A 20,000-nucleotide genomic window follows, 5' to 3' on the forward strand; every position below is an offset into this window, starting at 1 on the left:
TGTGCTGCTTTCCTCCTACACGCCTCCACTGAACAAAGCACAACAGGTTACAATCTACTGCATGACACTACTGTGTAATGGGGAGGGGCGGCAGGGAGCCTAGCGGTTAAGAGCATTGGGCCGGTAACCGAAAGGTCAGGTCGCTGGTTTGATCCCAGAGCGGACTAGGTGAAAAATCTGCCTTATGAGCCCTTGAGCAAGGCACTTAACCCCAATTGCTCCTGTAAGTCTCTCTCTCTCTCTCTCTCTCTCTCTCTCTCTCTCTCTCTCTCTCTCTCTCTCTCTCTCTCTCTCTCTCTCTCTCTCTCTCTCTCTCTCTCTCTCTCCTCTCTCTCTCTCTCTCTCTCTCTCTCTCTCTCTCTCTCTCTCTCTCTCTCTCTCTCTCTCTCTCTCTCTCTCTCTCTCTCTCTCCTCTCTCTCTCTCTCTCTCTCTCCTCTCTCTCTCCTCTCTCTCTAGCCCTGCTCAGATCTGGACAGCAACCCATTTAAACCTATGGTTCTACCCAACAGCAGACTGGAGGTTCTCTAGCCCTGCTCAGATCCGGACAGCAACCCATTTAAACCTATGGTTCTACCCAACAGCAGACTGGAGGTTCTCTAGCCCTGCTCAGATCCGGACAGCAACCCATTTAAACCTATGGTTCTACCCAACAGCACACTGGAGGTTCTCTAGCCCTGCTCAGATCCGGACAGCAACCCATTTAAACCTATGGTTCTACCCAACAGCAGACTGGAGGTTCTCTAGCCCTGCTCAGATCCGGACAGCAACCCATTTAAACCTATGGTTCTACCCAACAGCACACTGGAGGTTCTCTAGCCCTGCTCAGATCTGGACAGCAACCCATTTAAACCTATGGTTCTACCCAACAGCAGACTGGAGGTTCTCTAGCCCTGCTCAGATCCGGACAGCAACCCATTTAAACCTATGGTTCTACCCAACAGCAGACTGGAGGTTCTCTAGCCCTGCTCAGATCCGGACAGCAACCCATTTAAACCTATGGTTCTGTCGACACAGTTCCTTAACCACGGTTACACGTTGACACAGTTCCGTAACCACGGTTACACGTTGACACTCACGCCAGGACCACCTAAGAGCCGGTCCAGAAGCAGAGCCAACCACAGGACCACTGCTATTCAGTCCTCAACAGCTTTCACAGAGTGTTATGGATTTAGCGTTCGACCGAGTAGCCAATGATAGTAATTCATTGTGTATAAGAGGCTCAAATAGCAACAACAAAAAGCTGAAATAGCACCATGTAATTAGGTCCTTGAAGCCTCAATGAACTGTAGTGACTGAACATTCCTGTCAGGCTGGAAACAAGGACAGGCTTGGAGTCCCAAGGCGACTGTGTACGAGTCCTCAATGGCACCCCAATGCCTTACATAGTGCACAACCTCATGGGCCCTGGCCAAAAGTAGTGCACTAGATAGGGAACACGGTGCCATTTGGGACACATGCTATATTTGTGTATATCTTAACATAGTGGGGTTACAACACACACACACACACACACACACACACACACACACACACACACACACACACACACACACACACACACACACACACACACACACACACACACACACACACACACACACACACACACACACACACACACACACACACACACACACACACACACTGTCACACACTGTCACACACTAGCTGCTAAAGCACAATATAACAGGGACCATTGATTCCATGCACTCCTTCCATGTATCCATGATCAATATTTGATGATCAGTGTGGTCTGGGCAGACAGAGCTGCGAATGGGGCCTATGAGGATAAGGGGGTGGGGGGGGGGGCTAACGTTGGGGTGCAGTAATGACATCCCATGGGCATAGGGAGGTGCCTCAACATGAATAATGAATCTGTACTCCCCAGTCCGCGATAAGAGGCTCGATATGGGCCATTATGAGCGCCGGTGTCACGCCAGCTGTCAATCAAACGACATCCATTCATGTGCAACTCCAACTCAGGTGGTCTCTAGGGGGGGAGATGTCGGGGTTGGAGGGACGGAGATCCACGGTTCCTAACAGGCATATGCAGGGGACTTTCTATTATTGCCATATTTGGGCACATATTGCGTTTGACACCATATTAGGTCATCCCATAACCCCCCCCCCCTCTTCCTCCCCTTCATTGGAATCACTACAGGTCGTTATGAGGGCAGGGCAAGGTTCAATCTACCAGTGTTGGGTTACTGGTCAATGGTGTAATACCATACCCTCACCATAAACCTAGAATAACATAACAGTCACGATGGCCCTGAGCCAAAAAAGATAAAGCTCTGCTTTGGTCTAATTGCTTAAGAACATTCTACAACACAGAGATACAGCCGAGCCTCTATTCATAAAGCGTCTCAGAGGAGGAGTGCTGATCTAGGGTCAGATCCCCACCTGTCCATGTAATCTTATTCATTATGACCTAACAGGAAAAACTGCTCCGAGATCAGCGCTGCTCCTCACCTCTCCCTTCTTGACGGTCATGGACTGGCGTCTGGGCGTGGTCTCCTCGTTGATGCTGGACAAAAAGTTCTGGGAGATGCGGAGCGCGTCCTGGAGCAGAGGGTGGTCCGGGTGGCTGCAGGGCGTGTGCTTCAGCAGGTCCTGCAGAGTAGAACGGCAGAGACACAGACTTACAGTTCCTTACAAGCAGAAACTATGTTACAGTATTGGGATCGGCAGTTAAAACCAAGACAGTACTCACGTGGTGAGAGGTTCAGAGAGTTACCGGTACATAGAAACAGACAGTATTTAAAACCACGTGGTGTGAGGTTCAGAGAGTTACCGGTACATAGAAACAGACAGTATTTAAAACCACGTGGTGTGGGGTTCAGAGAGTTACCGGTACATAGAAACAGACAGTATTTAAAACCACGTGGTGTGGGGTTCAGAGAGTTACCGGTACATAGAAACAGACAGTATTTTAAAACCACGTGGTGAGAGGTTCAGAGAGTTACCGGTACATAGAAACAGACAGTATTTAAAACCACGTGGTGTGGGGTTCAGAGAGTTACCGGTACATAGAAACAGACAGTATTTTAAAACCACGTGGTGAGAGGTGAGGTTACCGTACATAGAAACAGACAGTATTTAAAACCACGTTACCGGTACATAGAAACAGACAGTATTTTAAACCACGTGGTGTGAGGTTCAGAGAGTTACCGGTACATAGAAACAGACAGTATTTAAAACCACGTGGTGTGGGGTTCAAAGTTACCGGTACATAGAAACAGACAGTATTTAAAACCACGTGGTGTGGGGTTCAGAGAGTTACCGGGAAACAGACAGTATTTAAAACCAGAGAGTTACCGGTACATAGAAACAGACAGTATTTTAAAACCACGTGGTGTGGGGTTCAGAGAGTTACCGGTACATAGAAACAGACAGTAGAAACAGACAGTATTTAAAACCACGTGGTGTGGGGTTCAGAGAGTTACCGGTACATAGAAACAGACAGTATTTAAAACCACGTGGTGTGGGGTTCAGAGAGTTACCGGTACATAGAAACAGACAGTATTTAAAACCACGTGGTGTGGGTTCAGAGAGTTACCGGTACATAGAAACAGACAGTATTTTAAAACCACGTGGTGTGAGGTTCAGAGAGTTACCGGTACATAGAAACAGACAGTATTTAAAACCACGTGGTGTTCAGAGAGTTACCGGTACATAGAAACAGACAGTATTTAAAACCACGTGGTGTGGGTTCAGAGAGTTACCGGTACATAGAAACAGACAGTATTTAAAACCACGTGGTGTGAGGTTCAGAGAGTTACCGGTACATAGAAACAGACAGTATTTAAAACCACTTGGTGAGAGGTTCAGAAACAGAGTTAAAACCGGTACATAGAAACAGACAGTATTTAAAACCACGTGGTGTGAGGTTCAGAGAGTTACCGGTACATAGAAACAGACAGTATTTAAAACCACGTGGTGTGGGGTTCAGAGAGTTACCGGTACATAGAAACAGACAGTATTTAAAACCACGTGGTGTGAGGTTCAGAGAGTTACCGGTACATAGAAACAGACAGTATTTAAAACCACGTGGTGTGAGGTTCAGAGAGTTACCGGTACATAGAAACAGACAGTATTTAAAACCACGTGGTGTGGGGTTCAGAGAGTTACCGGTACATAGAAACAGACAGTATTTAAAACCACGTGGTGTGAGGTTCAGAGAGTTACCGGTACATAGAAACAGACAGTATTTAAAACCACGTGGTGTGGGGTTCAGAGAGTTACCGGTACATAGAAACAGACAGTATTTAAAACCACGTGGTGAGAGGTTCAGAGAGTTACCGGTACATAGAAACAGACAGTATTTAAAACCACGTGGTGAGAGGTTCAGAGAGTTAAAACAGACAGTATTTTAAACCACGTGGTGTGGGTTCAGAGAGTTACCGGTACATAGAAACAGACAGTATTTAAAACCACGTGGTGTGAGTTCAGAGAGTTACCGGAAACAGACAGTATTTTAAAACCACGTGGTGTGAGGTTTACATAGAAACAGACAGTATTTAAAACCACGTGGTGAGGTTCAGAGAGTTACCGGTACATAGAAACAGACAGTATTTAAAACCACGTGGTGTGAGGTTCAGAAGTTACACATAGAAACAGACAGTATTTTAAAACCACGTGGTGTGAGGTTCAGAGAGTTACCGGTACATAGAAACAGACAGTATTTAAAACCACGTGGTGTGGGTTCAGAGAGTTACCGGTACATAGAAACAGACAGTATTTAAAACCACGTGGTGTGGGGTTCAGAGAGTTACCGGTACATAGAAACAGACAGTATTTTAAAACCACGTGGTGTGGGTTCAGAGAGTTACCGGTACATAGAAACAGACAGTATTTAAAACCACGTGGTGTGAGGTTCAGAGAGTTACCGGTACATAGAAACAGACAGTATTTAAAACCACGTGGTGAGAGGTTCAGAGAGTTACCGGTACATAGAAACAGACAGTATTTTAAAACCACGTGGTGTGGGGTTACAGAGAGTATTTAAAACCACTTGGTGAGGGTTCAGAGAGTTACCGACATAGAAACAGACAGTATTTAAAACCACGTGGTGTGGGGTTCAGAGAGTTACCGGTACATAGAAACAGACAGTATTTAAAACCACGTGGTGTGGGGTTCACATAGAAACAGACAGTATTTAAAACCACGTGGTGAGGTTCAGAGAGTTACCGGTACATAGAAACAGACAGTATTTAAAACCACGTGGTGAGAGGTTCAGAGAGTTACCGGTACATAGAAACAGACAGTATTTAAAACCACGTGGTGTGAGGTTCAGAGAGTTACCGGTACATAGAAACAGACAGTATTTAAAACCACGTGGTGTGAGGTTCAGAGAGTTACCGGTACATAGAAACAGACAGTATTTAAAACCACGTGGTGTGAGGTTCAGAGAGTTACCGGTACATAGAAACAGACAGTATTTAAAACCACGTGGTGTGGGGTTCAGAGAGTTACCGGTACATAGAAACAGACAGTATTTAAAACCACGTGGTGTGGGGTTCAGAGAGTTACCGGTACATAGAAACAGACAGTATTTAAAACCACGTGGTGTGAGGTTCAGAGAGTTACCGGTACATAGAAACGAGCAGGAAAAAAACAAAAAGACAAACTGCTTTGCTGGCTGTACTCACGTGCAGAACCAGGGTGCTTCGGGTCACTCGGTCCACTGGCTTGTACAGGAGAGCTTTAAGAGAGAAAGGAGAGACAGCAGCATGAATTACAACCTAAGTCAGAGCAATATGACATGACCCCAGTCAAATACTGCCCGTGCTGTATAGGCCAAGGAAATGTGCACTAGCCTGTGGCAGTGATTTCACAGGTTGTCTTCATTAGTGCACACCGTATCAAAACGCTCTGCACCGTACCAAAACGCTTTGCAACAGGTGGTGGCTGTGGACTACTTACTCTCCAGGGAGTTCTTGGCTGACTGGTCCTTCACATCTTTGGTGCTCCTCACCTTGAGGTTCTGTAGGGACACAGAACGAGTGAACAGTGGGGCAACATTACACAAGGGGAAAAAACCCTGAAACTAATCAACATGCCTCATACAGGAACAATCATTCTGGTGCTGATAAATAGTAGTAGTAGACTGGCCCTTGGCTTGGTCAAAGGTGAGGCACTATAAATGGAATAGAGTGCCATTCAGAACGCAGAGAGGCCTCCAGCACTGAGGACAGACACTTACCTCAGCCTCATTCCTAATTCGTCTCATCCTGCACCCAATAAGCACACATCAGCATTTTTTCCCACTGTCACATTCAAATGGCAGAGAGACAATGACTTCAGAATATTAGTCCAAAACAAGCCCCCCCTGCTAGTCAAGAGATCTTAGTCAAATTTTGGATTTGATCGTTTACCTCACGGACTCCCGTAGTCTGACAAGTAATGAAGCCTCACACCAAGACTTACCCCAGCTTCGTACGCCGATGTCTAAACTGTTTCTCTCAAAGCACGACAGCACCACAGGCATGTTTAGTTAGTGTCCTTGCCCTGGCATTATGCTTCCCTGTTCAAGCAATTCTACATCCTATCTGAGAGAGACGTTCTTCCACTAGCAAGGCTGGGCCCTTCAGGCTACCTGTAGAAGCTCAGTTTTGGGGGGAGGATTAATGAATATATTAGCCTGTCCTGCTTCATCTGCACTTAGGTGAGATGGAGTGCATTTCCCTACTTCAGGGCCTCTGGCCGCCGGGGGGCTCACAAAGCAACCAGAAACCCAAAATATTAAGCAACACACCCTCTGCATTGTTCCACATCACGGCCGAACACACAGCTCACACACACACTTCTCCCTTCTGGTTGGGTACATCAACGGAGGCTGCTGAGGGGAGGACGGCTCATAATAATGGCTGGAACAGAGCTCATGTGTTCTAATGGCAATGACTGGGATATTAGGTGGCTGGGAAGCAGTTGAAGCTGTTGAGTGGTGCCTTTGATACCCCTCTGTCCTCTTTACACCGGGTAGCTGTGAAATGATTTCCCCCTGTGTGCTTAATGGCCCACTTTCACCCACTTTCACCCACTTTCAGTGTACACCGCTTCCTCGCAGTCCGTCTCGCTACGCAGCGAGGCAGAGTGACCTGGGCCTGGGCCACAAAGCCGCTTCCTAAGAACTGGAGAAAGAGCTGCTTTCCTCTCAGGGAGAGAGAGCTGCTTTCCTCTCAGGGAGAGAGAGCTGCTTTCCTCTCAGGGAGAGAGAGCTGCTTTCCTCTCAGGGAGAGAGAGCTGCTTTCCTCTCAGGGAGAGAGAGCTGCTTTCCTCTCAGGGAGAGAGAGCTGCTTTCCTCTCAGGGAGAGAGAGCTGCTTTCCTCTCAGGGAAAGAGAGCTGCTTTCCTCTCAGGGAGAGAGAGAGCTTGAAGAGAAGCAGGAGGCTGAGCGTGTCTGTGTTTCCTTCTTGCCACCCCCAAGTCATCATCTCCCATCACCATGTCCAAAACAAGAGGTGTACCCCCTGGCCCCCAGAGTCAAGATGAAAGGACAAAACCCTCCCTCCTCCCCCTCTACCTCCGTGCCAGTTCACATTACCTCAGAGATTTCAGCGAACTGCGTGTTTGCCTGGCAGCACTTCTCCGCCGTCTCCACGGCAACCTCGTAGTTGTCCACAAAGGCCCGGTACACTCCCAGCTGGCTGGCCTGTCCGACAAAACAGGGAGAGAGAGGGGACAAAATACAGGTCACATTGAAACACAGTCACCACTTTCCATAACCCATATTTACCAAAGTAGGCCTTCTGTTTGTATTGCTGTTTTGAGGGGACAGAAGGATATGTTGGCCTAATCACAACATGACACCCCCCGAGGGGTGAAGAAACAAAAACACAGACTTGGGGACACAGTTCGACAGACGGGGGCAGTGTCATCCTCGCCATGGCGAGCGCCATCGTTTCTGCAGCGTTCTCCTACAGCTTTTGCCGTGGTAGTGTTGTGGAGCAGTTTGACGTTTATTGGAACAAGTCCTTGAGGCAGAACTAAGCGATATCCGCTCGATGGGCTGAAAAGTCCAAATTGGCCATATTATAAAAATTCATGAAAACAAATATGTGCTTTTGGTCTTAATTTCAGGTTAGGGTTAGGCATTAGGGTTAGTAGTGTGGTTAAGGTTAGGTTAGGTTAAAAATCTGACTTTATGACGGTGCCAGCTAGTGACCACTCCGCGGAGCTGCAGAACAATATTCGACCACGAAAAACTCTGCTGGAGTGGAGGCCTGAGCTGGGCTGAGGAATTAGCATCTGTGCTAACGGTTGCTGTGAAAGCACATTTGGAAATCTCATTCAGCCGTCCTAACTCCTTGAAACCCTGCTCGCCCAGTGACACAATTCATCTCCCTCGCGCTCAACAGCCCAATCTATTCTCCAGAATACAAGACTGAGAGCAGGGGATAAAGAGGAGGGGACAGGATGTAGAGAACGGGTGTCCCCATTCAAGTCAATGGGTATAATGGGTGGACCGGCGGCAATTGCGAGTGTACCCATAGGAGCAAAGCAGGAAGTAAAAGCAGGAAGTAAAAGCAGAAAGTAAAAGCAGGAAGTAAAATCAGAAAGTAAAAGCAGAAAGTAAAAGCAGAAAGTAAAAGCAGAAAGTAAAAGCAGAAAGTAAAAGCAGGAAGTAAAAGCAGGAAGTAAAAGCAGGAAGTAAAAGCAGAAAGTAAAAGCAGAAAGTAAAAGCAGGAAGTAAAAGCAGAAAGTAAAAGCAGGAAGTAAAAGCAGAAAGTAAAAGCAGAAAGTAAAAGCAGAAAGTAAAAGCAGAAAGTAAAAGCAGGAAGTAAAAGCAGAAAGTAAAAGCAGGAAGTAAAAGCAGAAAGTAAAAGCAGAAAGTAAAAGCAGAAAGTAAAAGCAGGAAGTAAAAGCAGGAAGTAAAAGCAGAAAGTAAAAGCAGGAAGTAAAAGCAGAAAGTAAAAGCAGAAAGTAAAAGCAGAAAGTAAAAGCAGGAAGTAAAAGCAGGAAGTAAAAGCAGAAAGTAAAAGCAGAAAGTAAAAGCAGAAAGTAAAAGCAGAAAGTAAAAGCAGAAAGTAAAAGCAGGAAGTAAAAGCAGGAAGTAAAAGCAGGAAGTAAAAGCAGAAAGTAAAAGCAGGAAGAGTACTCATCAATCTGCACTGTAATTTGTTGAATCAACTCAACTGACATCACAAAAAATACATTCCATTGCATGAGCCACATAAGAGTCATTTCTACATTACCTGGAAAATGATTGCGTCACAATACCAGGCAGCCATGGCGAGCGTACCAATGTGTTTACCAGTCAAATGGCCAGGGTTAGAGGTTCCAAGCCTGTTCTACTTCCCAATTCCCTCACATGCACATTATCCCCCGGTGTGACCCCATGACCTCTACAGCATTTCATGACCACTGCCGTCACAAAGGATTTTGGCACTCTGTCGAAAGAAACCCAGGTTTTTTCCAGGAGGTGCTGGATGTTACGGGGTAAAGCCATTTACAGCAATCCTATCCCCACTGTGTCTGAGTCCTGCCTCGGGCCAGAATCAATCTGCAGCACAGTGGACAGGAATTCAGAGCGTGACAATCCCACTATGGGCGGGGAGGAGCCGGGATGGCGGTAATAGCGCTGCAGACAACACAACGGGAGCCACTCGCAAAAACATCTGATAAATATGTGACCAATCAAATTGGATTTTAAATATAACGAACGATACTGAACACTTTGTGTAAATGACTCTTAAAATACACCATTGTTATCCATCTCTCCTAAACAAAGAAATGGCAGTCTTCATGGTGTCTCAGTAGGCCTACATGAGAAACAGCAGTGAGGGAACGTGCAAGGAGGGGAAAACACTACTGTCTATTATTTAGAGGCTTTCCAGGAGTTTTCGTCCCTTCTTTCTGGTAGTGATGTGCCGTTACTACTCCTCTGGCTGACAGGGAGAGACAGCTCTATCTGAGAGACTCTCTTCTCCTCCCCCTAAATGGCTGCCAGGTAGGGAGACTGTTTCTGTCGCGTCGGCGTCGTCTCCCCCTGACTCTCATTGACTGACGTCTGTCGAGAGAGGAGAGGAGCAGGAATTGAGGGAATGATGACCTCTGCTACAACGGAGAGATTGACTGAGAGATACAGAGAGAGAAAGAGAGAGAGAGAGAGAGCGAGACAGAGAGAGACACAGAGAGAGAGAGAGAGGGAGAGAGAGAGAGAGAGGGATAGAGGGAGAGAGACAGAGAGAGACACAGAGAGAGAGAGAGAGAGAGAGAGACAGAGAGAGACACAGAGAGAGAGAGGGAGATACAGAGACAGAGAGAGAGAGAGAGGGGGAGAGAGAGAGAGAGAGACAGAGAGAGAGAGACAGACAGAGAGAGGGAGGGATAGAGAGACAGAGAGAGAGAGAGACAGAGAGAGAGAGAGAGAGACAGAGAGACAGAGAGAGACAGAGAGAGAGAGAGAGAGAGAGAGAGAGAGAGAGAGAGAGAGAGAGAGAGAGAGAGAGAGAGACAGAGAGACAGAGAGAGAGAGAGAGAGACAGAGAGACAGAGAGACAGAGAGACAGAGAGAGACACAGAGAGAGAGAGAGAGAGAGAGAGAGAGAGAGAGAGACAGAGAGAGAGAGAGAGAGAGAGAGAGAGAGGGAGAGAGACAGAGAGAGACACAGAGAGAGGGAGGGAGGGATAGAGAGACAGAGAGAGAAAGAGACAGAGAGAGAGAGAGACAGAGAGAGAGAGAGAGAGAGAGAGACAGAGAGAGAGAGAGGGAGGGAGGGATAGAGAGAGAGGGACGGAGGGATAGAGAGAAAGAGGGAGGGAGGGAGAGGGAGGGAGGGAGGGAGGGAGGGGGAGGGAGGGAGGGAGGGAGGGAGGGAGGGAGGGAGGGAGGGATAGAGAGGGACGGAGGGATAGAGAGAAAGAGAGAGAGAGAGAGAGAGAGAGAGGGAGGGAGGGATGGATAGAGAGAGAGAGAGATAAAGAGAGATAGAGGGAGGGAGGGATAGAGAGAGAGAGAGAAAGAGAGAGCCTACTATCCATTAATTCAAATTGCTCCTCTCTCGATGCTTGTCTGCTGGGGGACGCAAAACGCAGAGATTGATCCCACTGATTATCACATAGCAGACACAGACAAGAGAGACGGAGGAGAAAAAAACGAACAATTAATAAATAAAATGCAGAAAAGGATTCCGGCATGTGCTGCCCTGACAGTTTAAACAGACAAATAAAATAATCATTTTACAATTTGTTTTCCTTTGTGTCATTTAGCAGATATTCTTATCCAGGGCAACTTACAAGAGCAATTAGGTTTCAAGTGCCTTGCTCAAGGGCTCATCGGCAGATTTTTTCCACCTAAGTCCCTCATCGCTCAGTGTTTGGCATTATTTATAGGTTGCTTCTTAGTGACACAATGCTCAGTGTAGCATTCGTCTCAGTAGAAAAGACAGCATGGTGACACTCTCCTTCTCCCTGTCCACTGTCCCCTTACACACAGCACTCATGACAGGCCTAGCTCTCCTGTAGGGGGTGGGGTGGCGATGTCATGTTGCCATGTTGCCATGTGCCACGTCCAGGGAGGGACTCATTAGGAAGTCCTCTGTCATCCCGAGTCAGGCACCAGTCTCCGACAGACACAGGGCAAGGGGAACACCCCAAGGATCTGTCTTATGACCTCACCTGTTTCTGGAAGAGGTCCCCCACGCGCTGGTGGTGGCTCCACTGCTGCACCCGGGGGAGCAGGCCGTCGTAGAACTCCTTGTGGACCTCGTAGAGCTCAGGCACTTTGAAGAAGATGGTCTCGATCTGGGGGATGGTCAGCACAGGCTGGGACGTGGTGGCTGCTGCCTTCAGAGGCTTCATAGGCTGAGAGAATAGGAGGGAGGGAGATAGAGAGAGAGTTTGTATAGTGTGTGTGTTTGTGTGCATGTGACACGTAGAGCGTTCCCGGCAAGTCGTGTGTGTGTGTGTGTGTGTGTGTGTGTGTGTGTGTGTGTGTGTGTGTGTGTGTGTGTGTGTGTGTGTGTGTGTGTGTGTGTGTGGCGTGCGTGCGTGCGTGCGTGTGCGTGTGCGCGCGTGTGTGTGTGCGTGTGCGTGTGTGTGTGCGCGAGCCTCTCACCAGTAGCAGTGCCTCCAGGTGGCTGAGGTAGGTCTCCTCGCTGGCCAGGATCCCAGACAGAACCCACTTCCTCATCTCCAGGCCTTTCTCCAGGTCCAACTCCGTCTGCAGAGGACACACAGGAAACCACAATATAAGTACTGTACAGAATGAGACCATTCACACCAGGCCATTAGTTTGAGTCTGAATGGCAACGGCGTAGTGGGAAGACTAGAGGAGCAATAGTTTATAAAAGCTGGGGTGTAAAAGACACAGCTTCGTCTTTAAGGAAGCCATTGTTCTAGCATTCTTCCAGGCCAACCTCACTAGAGAGTAAAAACACTCAACATGCGGCCAAGGAAAGAGCTTTGGGCCGTCTCGCCTAACCAAGGAAACTAAAATAACTCTGGCAGTCAGGGTTTCCCGTGGGATGTAAGTTGGTATCCAAACCCCCAGGCTCCGGGACAGAGGAGAGTCATGGCAGGAGGCAAAGCTAACCCCCAGGCTCCAGGACAGAGGAGAGTCATGGCAGGAGGCAAAGCTAACCCCCAGTCTCCGGGACAGAGGAGAGTCATGGCAGGAGGCAAAGCTAACCCCAGTCTCCAGGGAGAGTCAGAGGAGGCAAAGCTCAGGCAGGAGAGCAAAGCTAACCCCAGGCTCCGGGACAGAGGAGAGTCATAGCAGGAGGCAAACCTAACCCCAGGCTCCAGGACAGAGGAGAGTCATAGCAGGAGGTAAAGCTAACCCCCAGGCTCCGGGACAGAGGAGAGTCATAGCAGGAGGCAAACCTAACCCCCAGGCTCTGGGACAGAGGAGAGTCATGGCAGGAGGCAAAGCTAACCCCCAGGCTTTGGGACAGAGGAGAGTCATGGCAGGAGGCAAAGCTAACCCCCAGGCTTTGGGACAGAGGAGAGTCATGGCAGGAGGCAAACCTAACCCCCAGGCTCTGGGACAGAGGAGAGTCATGGCAGGAGGCAAAGCTAACCCCCAGGCTCTGGGACAGAGGAGAGTCATAGCAGGAGGCAAAGCTAACCCCCAGGCTCCGGGACAGAGGAGAGTCATGGCAGGAGGCAAAGCTAACCCCCAGGCTCTGGGACAGAGGAGAGTCATGGCAGGAGGCAAAGCTAACCCCCAGTCTCCGGGACAGAGGAGAGTCATAGCAGGAGGCAAAGCTAACCCCCAGGCTCCGGGACAGAGGAGAGTCATGGCAGGAAGTAAAGCTAACCCCCAGGCTCCAAAACAGAGGAGAGTCATAGCAGGAGGCAAACCTAACCCCCAGTCTCCGGGACAGAGGAGAGTCATGGCAGGAGGCAAAGCTAACCCCCAGGCTCCGGGACAGAGGAGAGTCATAGCAGGAGGCAAAGCTAACCCCCAGGCTCTGGGACAGAGGAGAGTCATGGCAGGAGGCAAAGCTAACCCCCAGGCTCCAGGACAGAGGAGAGTCATAGCAGGAGGCAAAGCTAACCCCCAGTCTCCAGGACAGAGGAGAGTCATGGCAGGAGGCAAAGCTAACCCCCAGGCTCTGGGACAGAGGAGAGTCATAGCAGGAGGCAAAGCTAACCCCCAGGCTCTGGGACAGAGGAGAGTCATAGCAGGAGGCAAAGCTAACCCCCAGGCTCCAGGACAGAGGAGAGTCATGGCAGGAGGCAAAGCTAACCCCCAGTCTCCAGGACAGAGGAGAGTCATGGCAGGAAGTAAAGCTAACCCCCAGGCTCTGGGACAGAGGAGAGTCATGGCAGGAGGCAAAGCTAACCCCCAGGCTCCGGGACAGAGGAGAGTCATGGCAGGAAGTAAAGCTAACCCCCAGTCTCCGGGACAGAGGAGAGTCATAGCAGGAGGCAAAGCTAGGAGAGAGTAGAGCAGGGTAGGCCACGGCTGGGCCAGGCAGTACCTCTCCCGGGTCTGGACTATCCAACCCATTCACTAAGCTGAAGTAAAGTTATCTGTGCCCAGCTACTACAGAACACAGCCTGGGGCTCCTTTAAAAGAGAGATTCTGAGAGTGGAGGGGGGTAAGCTACAATAGAGAGGAATCTGACTACTGCCTTCATTTGGAGACTATGATGAGAATGTACTTTAGTCTCAGACAGGATAAGGGCGGACATAATGCGCGCTCAGGTAAGGGGCTTTTCTCTTTGTGTGATTGTGTGTGTTTGGTTTTACTATCCTTGTGGGAACCAGGTGAACTCAAAAGGCTAGTAAAACAAGGAAGATGGGGACATTTCCCCACATAGAAAAATACTATTTTAGGTTTAGATTTAAGGTTAGGGTTATAATTAGGGGATAGGGGTTAAGGTTAGGTTAAGAATGGGAATCAGATGTTTGGTCCCCACAAGGATAGTAAAACAAACGTGTGTGTGTGTGTGTGTGTGTGTGTGTGTGTGTGTGTGTGTGTGTGTGTGTGTGTGTGTGTAGAAACAGAAGCCATAGGAGAGATAATCCAAAAAATGCTGAAATGAATGACACGATGCGAGAAAGCACCTTCTGTGTGTGTGTATGTATGTGTTAATGGGGGTAAATGAGCCTGAAACTCCTGTTTCCATGGCCACTGCACAGGTAGTGGAAGCAGCAGATGTCAGTAAGAGTCTCTGGGGAACTACAGGGGACCAGACAAACTGATGGACTCCATTACCCAGGGGTCTGTGCTGTGGATCCCATTACCCAGGGGTCTGTGCTGTGTTTGGTTCTGTTTCTCTGGCTCTTATACAACAGGCCTTTTCTGCTTCCATACTTCACAAGAGTGTTAAAAGAGAAGATAATTTAAAGCATTTTATTTGACAAGAGTATGCACGCTTTGGATGTTTGGACTAGCTACATGACTGAGAACAGATGTATGACCAAACTGTTTGGATGTTTGGACTAGCTACATGACTGAGAACAGATGTATGACCAAACTGTTGCCACAAAGTTGGAAGCACAGTATCGTCTAGAATGTCATTGTATGCTGTAGCGTTAAGATTTCACTTCACTGGAACTAAGGGGCCTGAACCATGAAAAACAGCCCCAGACCATTATTCCTCCTCCACCAAACTTTACAGTTGGTACGATGCATTCGGGCAGGTAGTGTTCTCCTGGCATCCGCCAAACACAGATGCATCTGTCGGACTGCCAGATGGTGAAGCGTGATTCATCACTTCAGAGTACGTGTTTCCACTGCTCCAGAGTCCAATGGCGGCTTCACACCACTCCAGCCGGCGCTTGGCATTGCGCATGGTGTTCTTAGGCTTGTGTGCGGCTGCTCAGCCATGGAAACCCATTTCATGAAGCTCCTGACAAACAGTTATTGTGCTGTCGTTGCTTCCAGAGGTAGTTTGGAACTCGGTAGTGAGTGTTGACAGATTGGAACTCGGTAGTGAGTGTTGACAGATTGGAACTCGGTAGTGAGTGTTGACAGATTGGAACTAGGTAGTGAGTGTTGACAGTTTGGAACTCGGTAGTGAGTGTTGACAGATTGGAACTCGGTAGTGAGTGTTGACAGATTGGAACTCGGTAGTGAGTGTTGACAGTTTGGAACTCGGTAGTGAGTGTTGACAGATTGGAACTCGGTAGTGAGTGTTGACAGTTTGGAACTCGGTAGTGAGTGTTGACAGTTTGGAACTCGGTAGTGAGTGTTGACAGTTTGGAACTCGGTAGTGAGTGTTGACAGATTGGAACTCGGTAGTGAGTGTTGACAGATTGGAACTCAGTAGTGAGTGTTGACAGATTGGAACTCGGTAGTGAGTGTTGACAGATTGGAACTCAGTAGTGAGTGTTGACAGTTTGGAACTCGGTAGTGAGTGTTGACAGATTGGAACTCGGTAGTGAGTGTTGACAGATTGGAACTCGGTAGTGAGTCTTGACAGATTGGAACTCGGTAGTGAGTGTTGACAGATTGGAACTCGGTAGTGAGTGTTGACAGATTGGAACTCGGTAGTGAGTGTTGACCGTTTGGAACTCGGTAGTGAGTGTTGACAGATTGGAACTCGGTAGTGAGTGTTGACAGATTGGAACTCGGTAGTGAGTGTTGACAGATTGGAACTCGGTAGTGAGTGTTGACAGATTGGAACTCGGTAGTGAGTGTTGACAGATTGGAACTCGGTAGTGAGTGTTGACAGATTGGAACTCGGTAGTGAGTGTTGACAGTTTGGAACTCGGTAGTGAGTGTTGACAGTTTGGAACTCGGTAGTGAGTGTTGACAGATTGGAACTCGGTAGTGAGTGTTGACAGATTGGAACTCGGTAGTGAGTGTTGACAGATTGGAACTCGGTAGTGAGTGTTGACAGTTTGGAACTCGGTAGTGAGTGTTGACAGATTGGAACTCGGTAGTGAGTGTTGACAGATTGGAACTCGGTAGTGAGTGTTGACAGATTGGAACTCGGTAGTGAGTGTTGACAGATTGGAACTCGGTAGTGAGTGTTGACAGATTGGAACTCGGTAGTGAGTGTTGACAGATTGGAACTCGGTAGTGAGTGTTGACCGTTTGGAACTCGGTAGTGAGTGTTGACAGACAATTTTTACGCTCTACGTGCGTCAGCATTCGGCGGTCCCGTTCTGTGAGCTTGTGTGGCCTACCACTACGTATTTCAGCGGCTGAGCCGTTGTTGCTCCTAGACGTTTCCACTTCACAATAACAGCACTTACAGTTGACTGGGAGCAGCTCTAGCAGGGCAGAAATTATACAAACTGACTTATTGGAAAGGTGGAATCCTATGACGGCGCCACGATGAAAGCAACAGAGCTCTTCAGTAAGGTCCCACTGCCAATGTTTGTCTATGGAGATTGCACGGCTCTGTCCTTGATTTTATCCACCTGTCAACAACGGGTTTGGCTGAAAGGCCATTCTATGTTTGTCTATGGAGATTGCATGGCTGTGTGTTGATTTTATACACCTGTCAGGAACAGGTGAGGCTGAAATAGCCGAATCCACTAATTTGAGGGGTGTCCACATACCTTTGTATATATAGTGTATCTGCACATATGTGATGTAGTACGGCATTTCCGGGGACCACTTTTAGAACCACTGGCTCGAAAGTATACAGAAGTACCAGAGAATCTCTTTAAATTAAAATGAGTGAAGAGAACATTTTGTGAAACCTTCTCGAGTTATAACCAGCCAGCCCACGGATCCATGGTGGAGTTGAGTGAGGAGGGAAAACAATGTGTGTTTATTCATTCATTCACTGCTCAGGCCCAGACACTCCTCCTCACCTCGGGAGGGCCCATCACATCTCCATAACAACATATTTTATTCATTGTCACGGCAACAACTAATGAGCCCCTCTCAGTGTGCAGACAGCCAAGACAGGGGGTCTAGGGCTGGGCCTAAAGCTCAGCTGATTATGCTAACAACAGCAGCCACTCCCTCAAAGTAGGTACTTACTGTACACACAACTAAAAGAGTTGAGTGTGTCCGGTGTGTGTATGTGTGTGCGTGTGTGTATATGTCTGGCGTGTGTGTGTGTGTGTGTGTGTGTGTGTGTGTGTGTGTGTGTGTGTGTGTGTGTGTGTGTGTGTGTGTGTGTGTGTGTGTGTGTGTGTGTGTGTGTGTGTATATGTCTGGCGTGTGTGTGTATATGTCTGGCGTGTGTGTGTGTAATAGTAGGACAAAAGGAAAGCACCCACCCAAAATCAGTCTACAGTAACTTTGTGTACCTTGACTTGTGTACATTTCTCATTCACTAAATACATCCTAAATGCACAACTAGCAGTTAAAGTAGGTCTCAAGCTAATTGCTCACTGAAAATACCCCATAATATATACTAACAGCTATTATCATATGAGTAAGCCTAATAACTGAGGACATTGAGAGAAACGTAGAAACATTGAAATAGCATGTATTCTCTTCTCTCTGTCTCTCATGGCAGCGAGACGTCAGATTCCATAAGGGTTCAAAGCCAGGTAGGAGGCGGTGTGGGCATCTCATTTTATAATAGCCCTGTTCACTTTCATTTCTCTAAATTTTCTCTGGAAAAACACCATCGTCCCTCTCTCTGAAGTATTTATTAACGAACCACTCGGGTGCAACACGAAATATAAACATCTCTGAATAATCTTGTTCTGTACAGGAGTGAGTTATTGTACTCCAATACTTTCCATTTCAAGAGAGACCGACTAGGCGTTGACAGAGAGATATGCTACTGACGGTTAGTCTATGTAGTTATTCTACGTCTTGGTGTTGACATCTCCCACGATGACTTTCGTTTTAGTCAGGCAACAAAAATGTTATTCATTTTGAGTCACTCAGGAATGGCCTGATGGTAGTGGAAGACTCTGGGGGAGATGCACTGTACAGTGCATTCGGAAAGTATTCAGACCCCGTGAATTTTCCCACATCTTGTAACGTCATTATTATTATTCTAAAGTTGATTAAGTTGATGTGTTCCCTCATCAATCTACACACAACACCACATATTGACAAAGTAAAAACAGGTTTGTAGAAATGTTTATTACAAAATTAAAAATGGAAATATAATATTCACGTAAAAATTCAGACCCTTTTACTCAGTACTTTGTTGAAGCACCTTTGGCAGCGATTACAGCCTGGAGTCTTCTTGGGTATGACGCTACAAGCTTGACACCCCTGTATTTGGGGAGTTTCTCCCATTCTTCTCTGCAGATCCTCTCAAGTTCTGTCAGGTTATATGGGGAGCGTCGCTGCACAGCTATTTTCAGGTCTCTCAAGTCCCGGTTCTGGCTGGGCCACTCAAGGACATTCAGAGACTTGTCCCAAAGCCACTCCTCCGTTGTCTTGGTTGTGTGCTTAGGATCATTGTCCTGTTGGAAGGTGAACCTTCACCCCAGTCTGAGGTCCTGTGCGCTCTGTAGCAGGTTTTCATCAAGGATCTCTCTGTACTTTGCTCCGTTCATCTTTCACTCAATCCTGACTAGTCTCCACGTCCCTGCCTCTGATTTCATACACCTGTCAGCAACGGGTGTGGCAGGAAAAGGTCCCGTGATGCTGCCACCACCCTGCTTCACCGTAGGGATGGTGCCAGGTTTCCTCCAGACGTGACGCTTGGCATTCAGGCCAAAGAGTTCAATCTTGGATTCATCAGACCGGAGAATCTTGTTTCTCATGGTCTGAGAGTCCTTTAGGGTTCCTTCTGGCAAACTCCAAGTGTACTGTCATGTGCCTTTTATTGAGGAGTGGCTTCTGTCTGGCCACTCTAACATAAAGCCCTGATTGGTGGAGTGCTGCAGAGATGGTTGTCCTTCAGGAAGGTTCTCCCATCTCCACAGAGGAACTCTGGAGCTCTGTCAGAGTGACCATAGTGTTCTTGGTCACCTCCCTAACCAAGGCCCTTCTCCCCTGATTGCTCAGTTTGGCCGGGCGGCCAGCTCTAGGAAGAGTCTTGGTGGTTCCAAACGTCTTCCATTTAAGAATGATGGAGGCTACTGTGTTGTTGGGGATCTTCAATGCTGCAGACATTTTTGGGTACCCTTCCCCAGATCTGTACCTCGACACAATCCCGTCTCTGAACTCTACGGACAAATCCTTCGACCTCATTTGCTTGTTTTTTTTTGCTCTGACATGCACTGTCAACTGTGGGACCTTATATAGACAGGTGTGTCCCTTTCCAAATCGTTTTATAAAGGGCTCCCGAGTGGCGCAGCATCTCAGTGCTAGAGACGTCACTACAGACGGGCTGTATCACAACCGGCCGTGATCGGGAGTCCCATAGCGCGGCGCACAATTGGCCCAGCGTCGTCCGGGTTAGATGAGGGTTTGGCCCAGCATCGTCCGGGTTAGACGAGGGTTTGGCCCAGCATCGTCCGGGTTAGACGAGGGTTTGGCCAGGGTCATTGTAAATAAAAATTGCCTAGTTAAATAAAATATATACAAATCATGTCCAATCAACTGAATTGATCACAGGTGGATTCCAATCAAGTTGTAGAAACATCTCAAGGATGATCAATGGAAACAGGATGCACCTGAGCTCAATTTTCGAGTCTCAAAAGGGTCTTACGTATTTGTAATACAA

The 20,000-nt window shown here is 47.9% G+C and overlaps 1 protein-coding gene across 1 annotated transcript in view; it reads right to left on the reverse strand.

The window, feature by feature from the left end:
* LOC118384876 (breakpoint cluster region protein-like) overlaps positions 1 to 20,000 on the reverse strand; it is a 158,724-nt gene that overhangs the window by 24,718 nt on the left and 114,006 nt on the right. Inside the window, exons 4-9 of the mRNA XM_052521521.1 lie at positions 12,062 to 12,166; positions 11,623 to 11,808; positions 7,547 to 7,654; positions 5,927 to 5,987; positions 5,653 to 5,705; positions 2,474 to 2,614 (exon numbers count right to left, since the gene is read on the reverse strand). Coding sequence (XP_052377481.1) covers positions 2,474 to 2,614; positions 5,653 to 5,705; positions 5,927 to 5,987; positions 7,547 to 7,654; positions 11,623 to 11,808; positions 12,062 to 12,166 — 654 coding nt within the window. The remainder of the gene's footprint in view (positions 1 to 2,473; positions 2,615 to 5,652; positions 5,706 to 5,926; positions 5,988 to 7,546; positions 7,655 to 11,622; positions 11,809 to 12,061; positions 12,167 to 20,000) is intronic.

Source organism: Oncorhynchus keta, chromosome 6, assembly GCF_023373465.1.
Source record: "Oncorhynchus keta strain PuntledgeMale-10-30-2019 chromosome 6, Oket_V2, whole genome shotgun sequence".
In the NCBI taxonomy this organism is placed as follows: domain Eukaryota; kingdom Metazoa; phylum Chordata; class Actinopteri; order Salmoniformes; family Salmonidae; genus Oncorhynchus; species Oncorhynchus keta.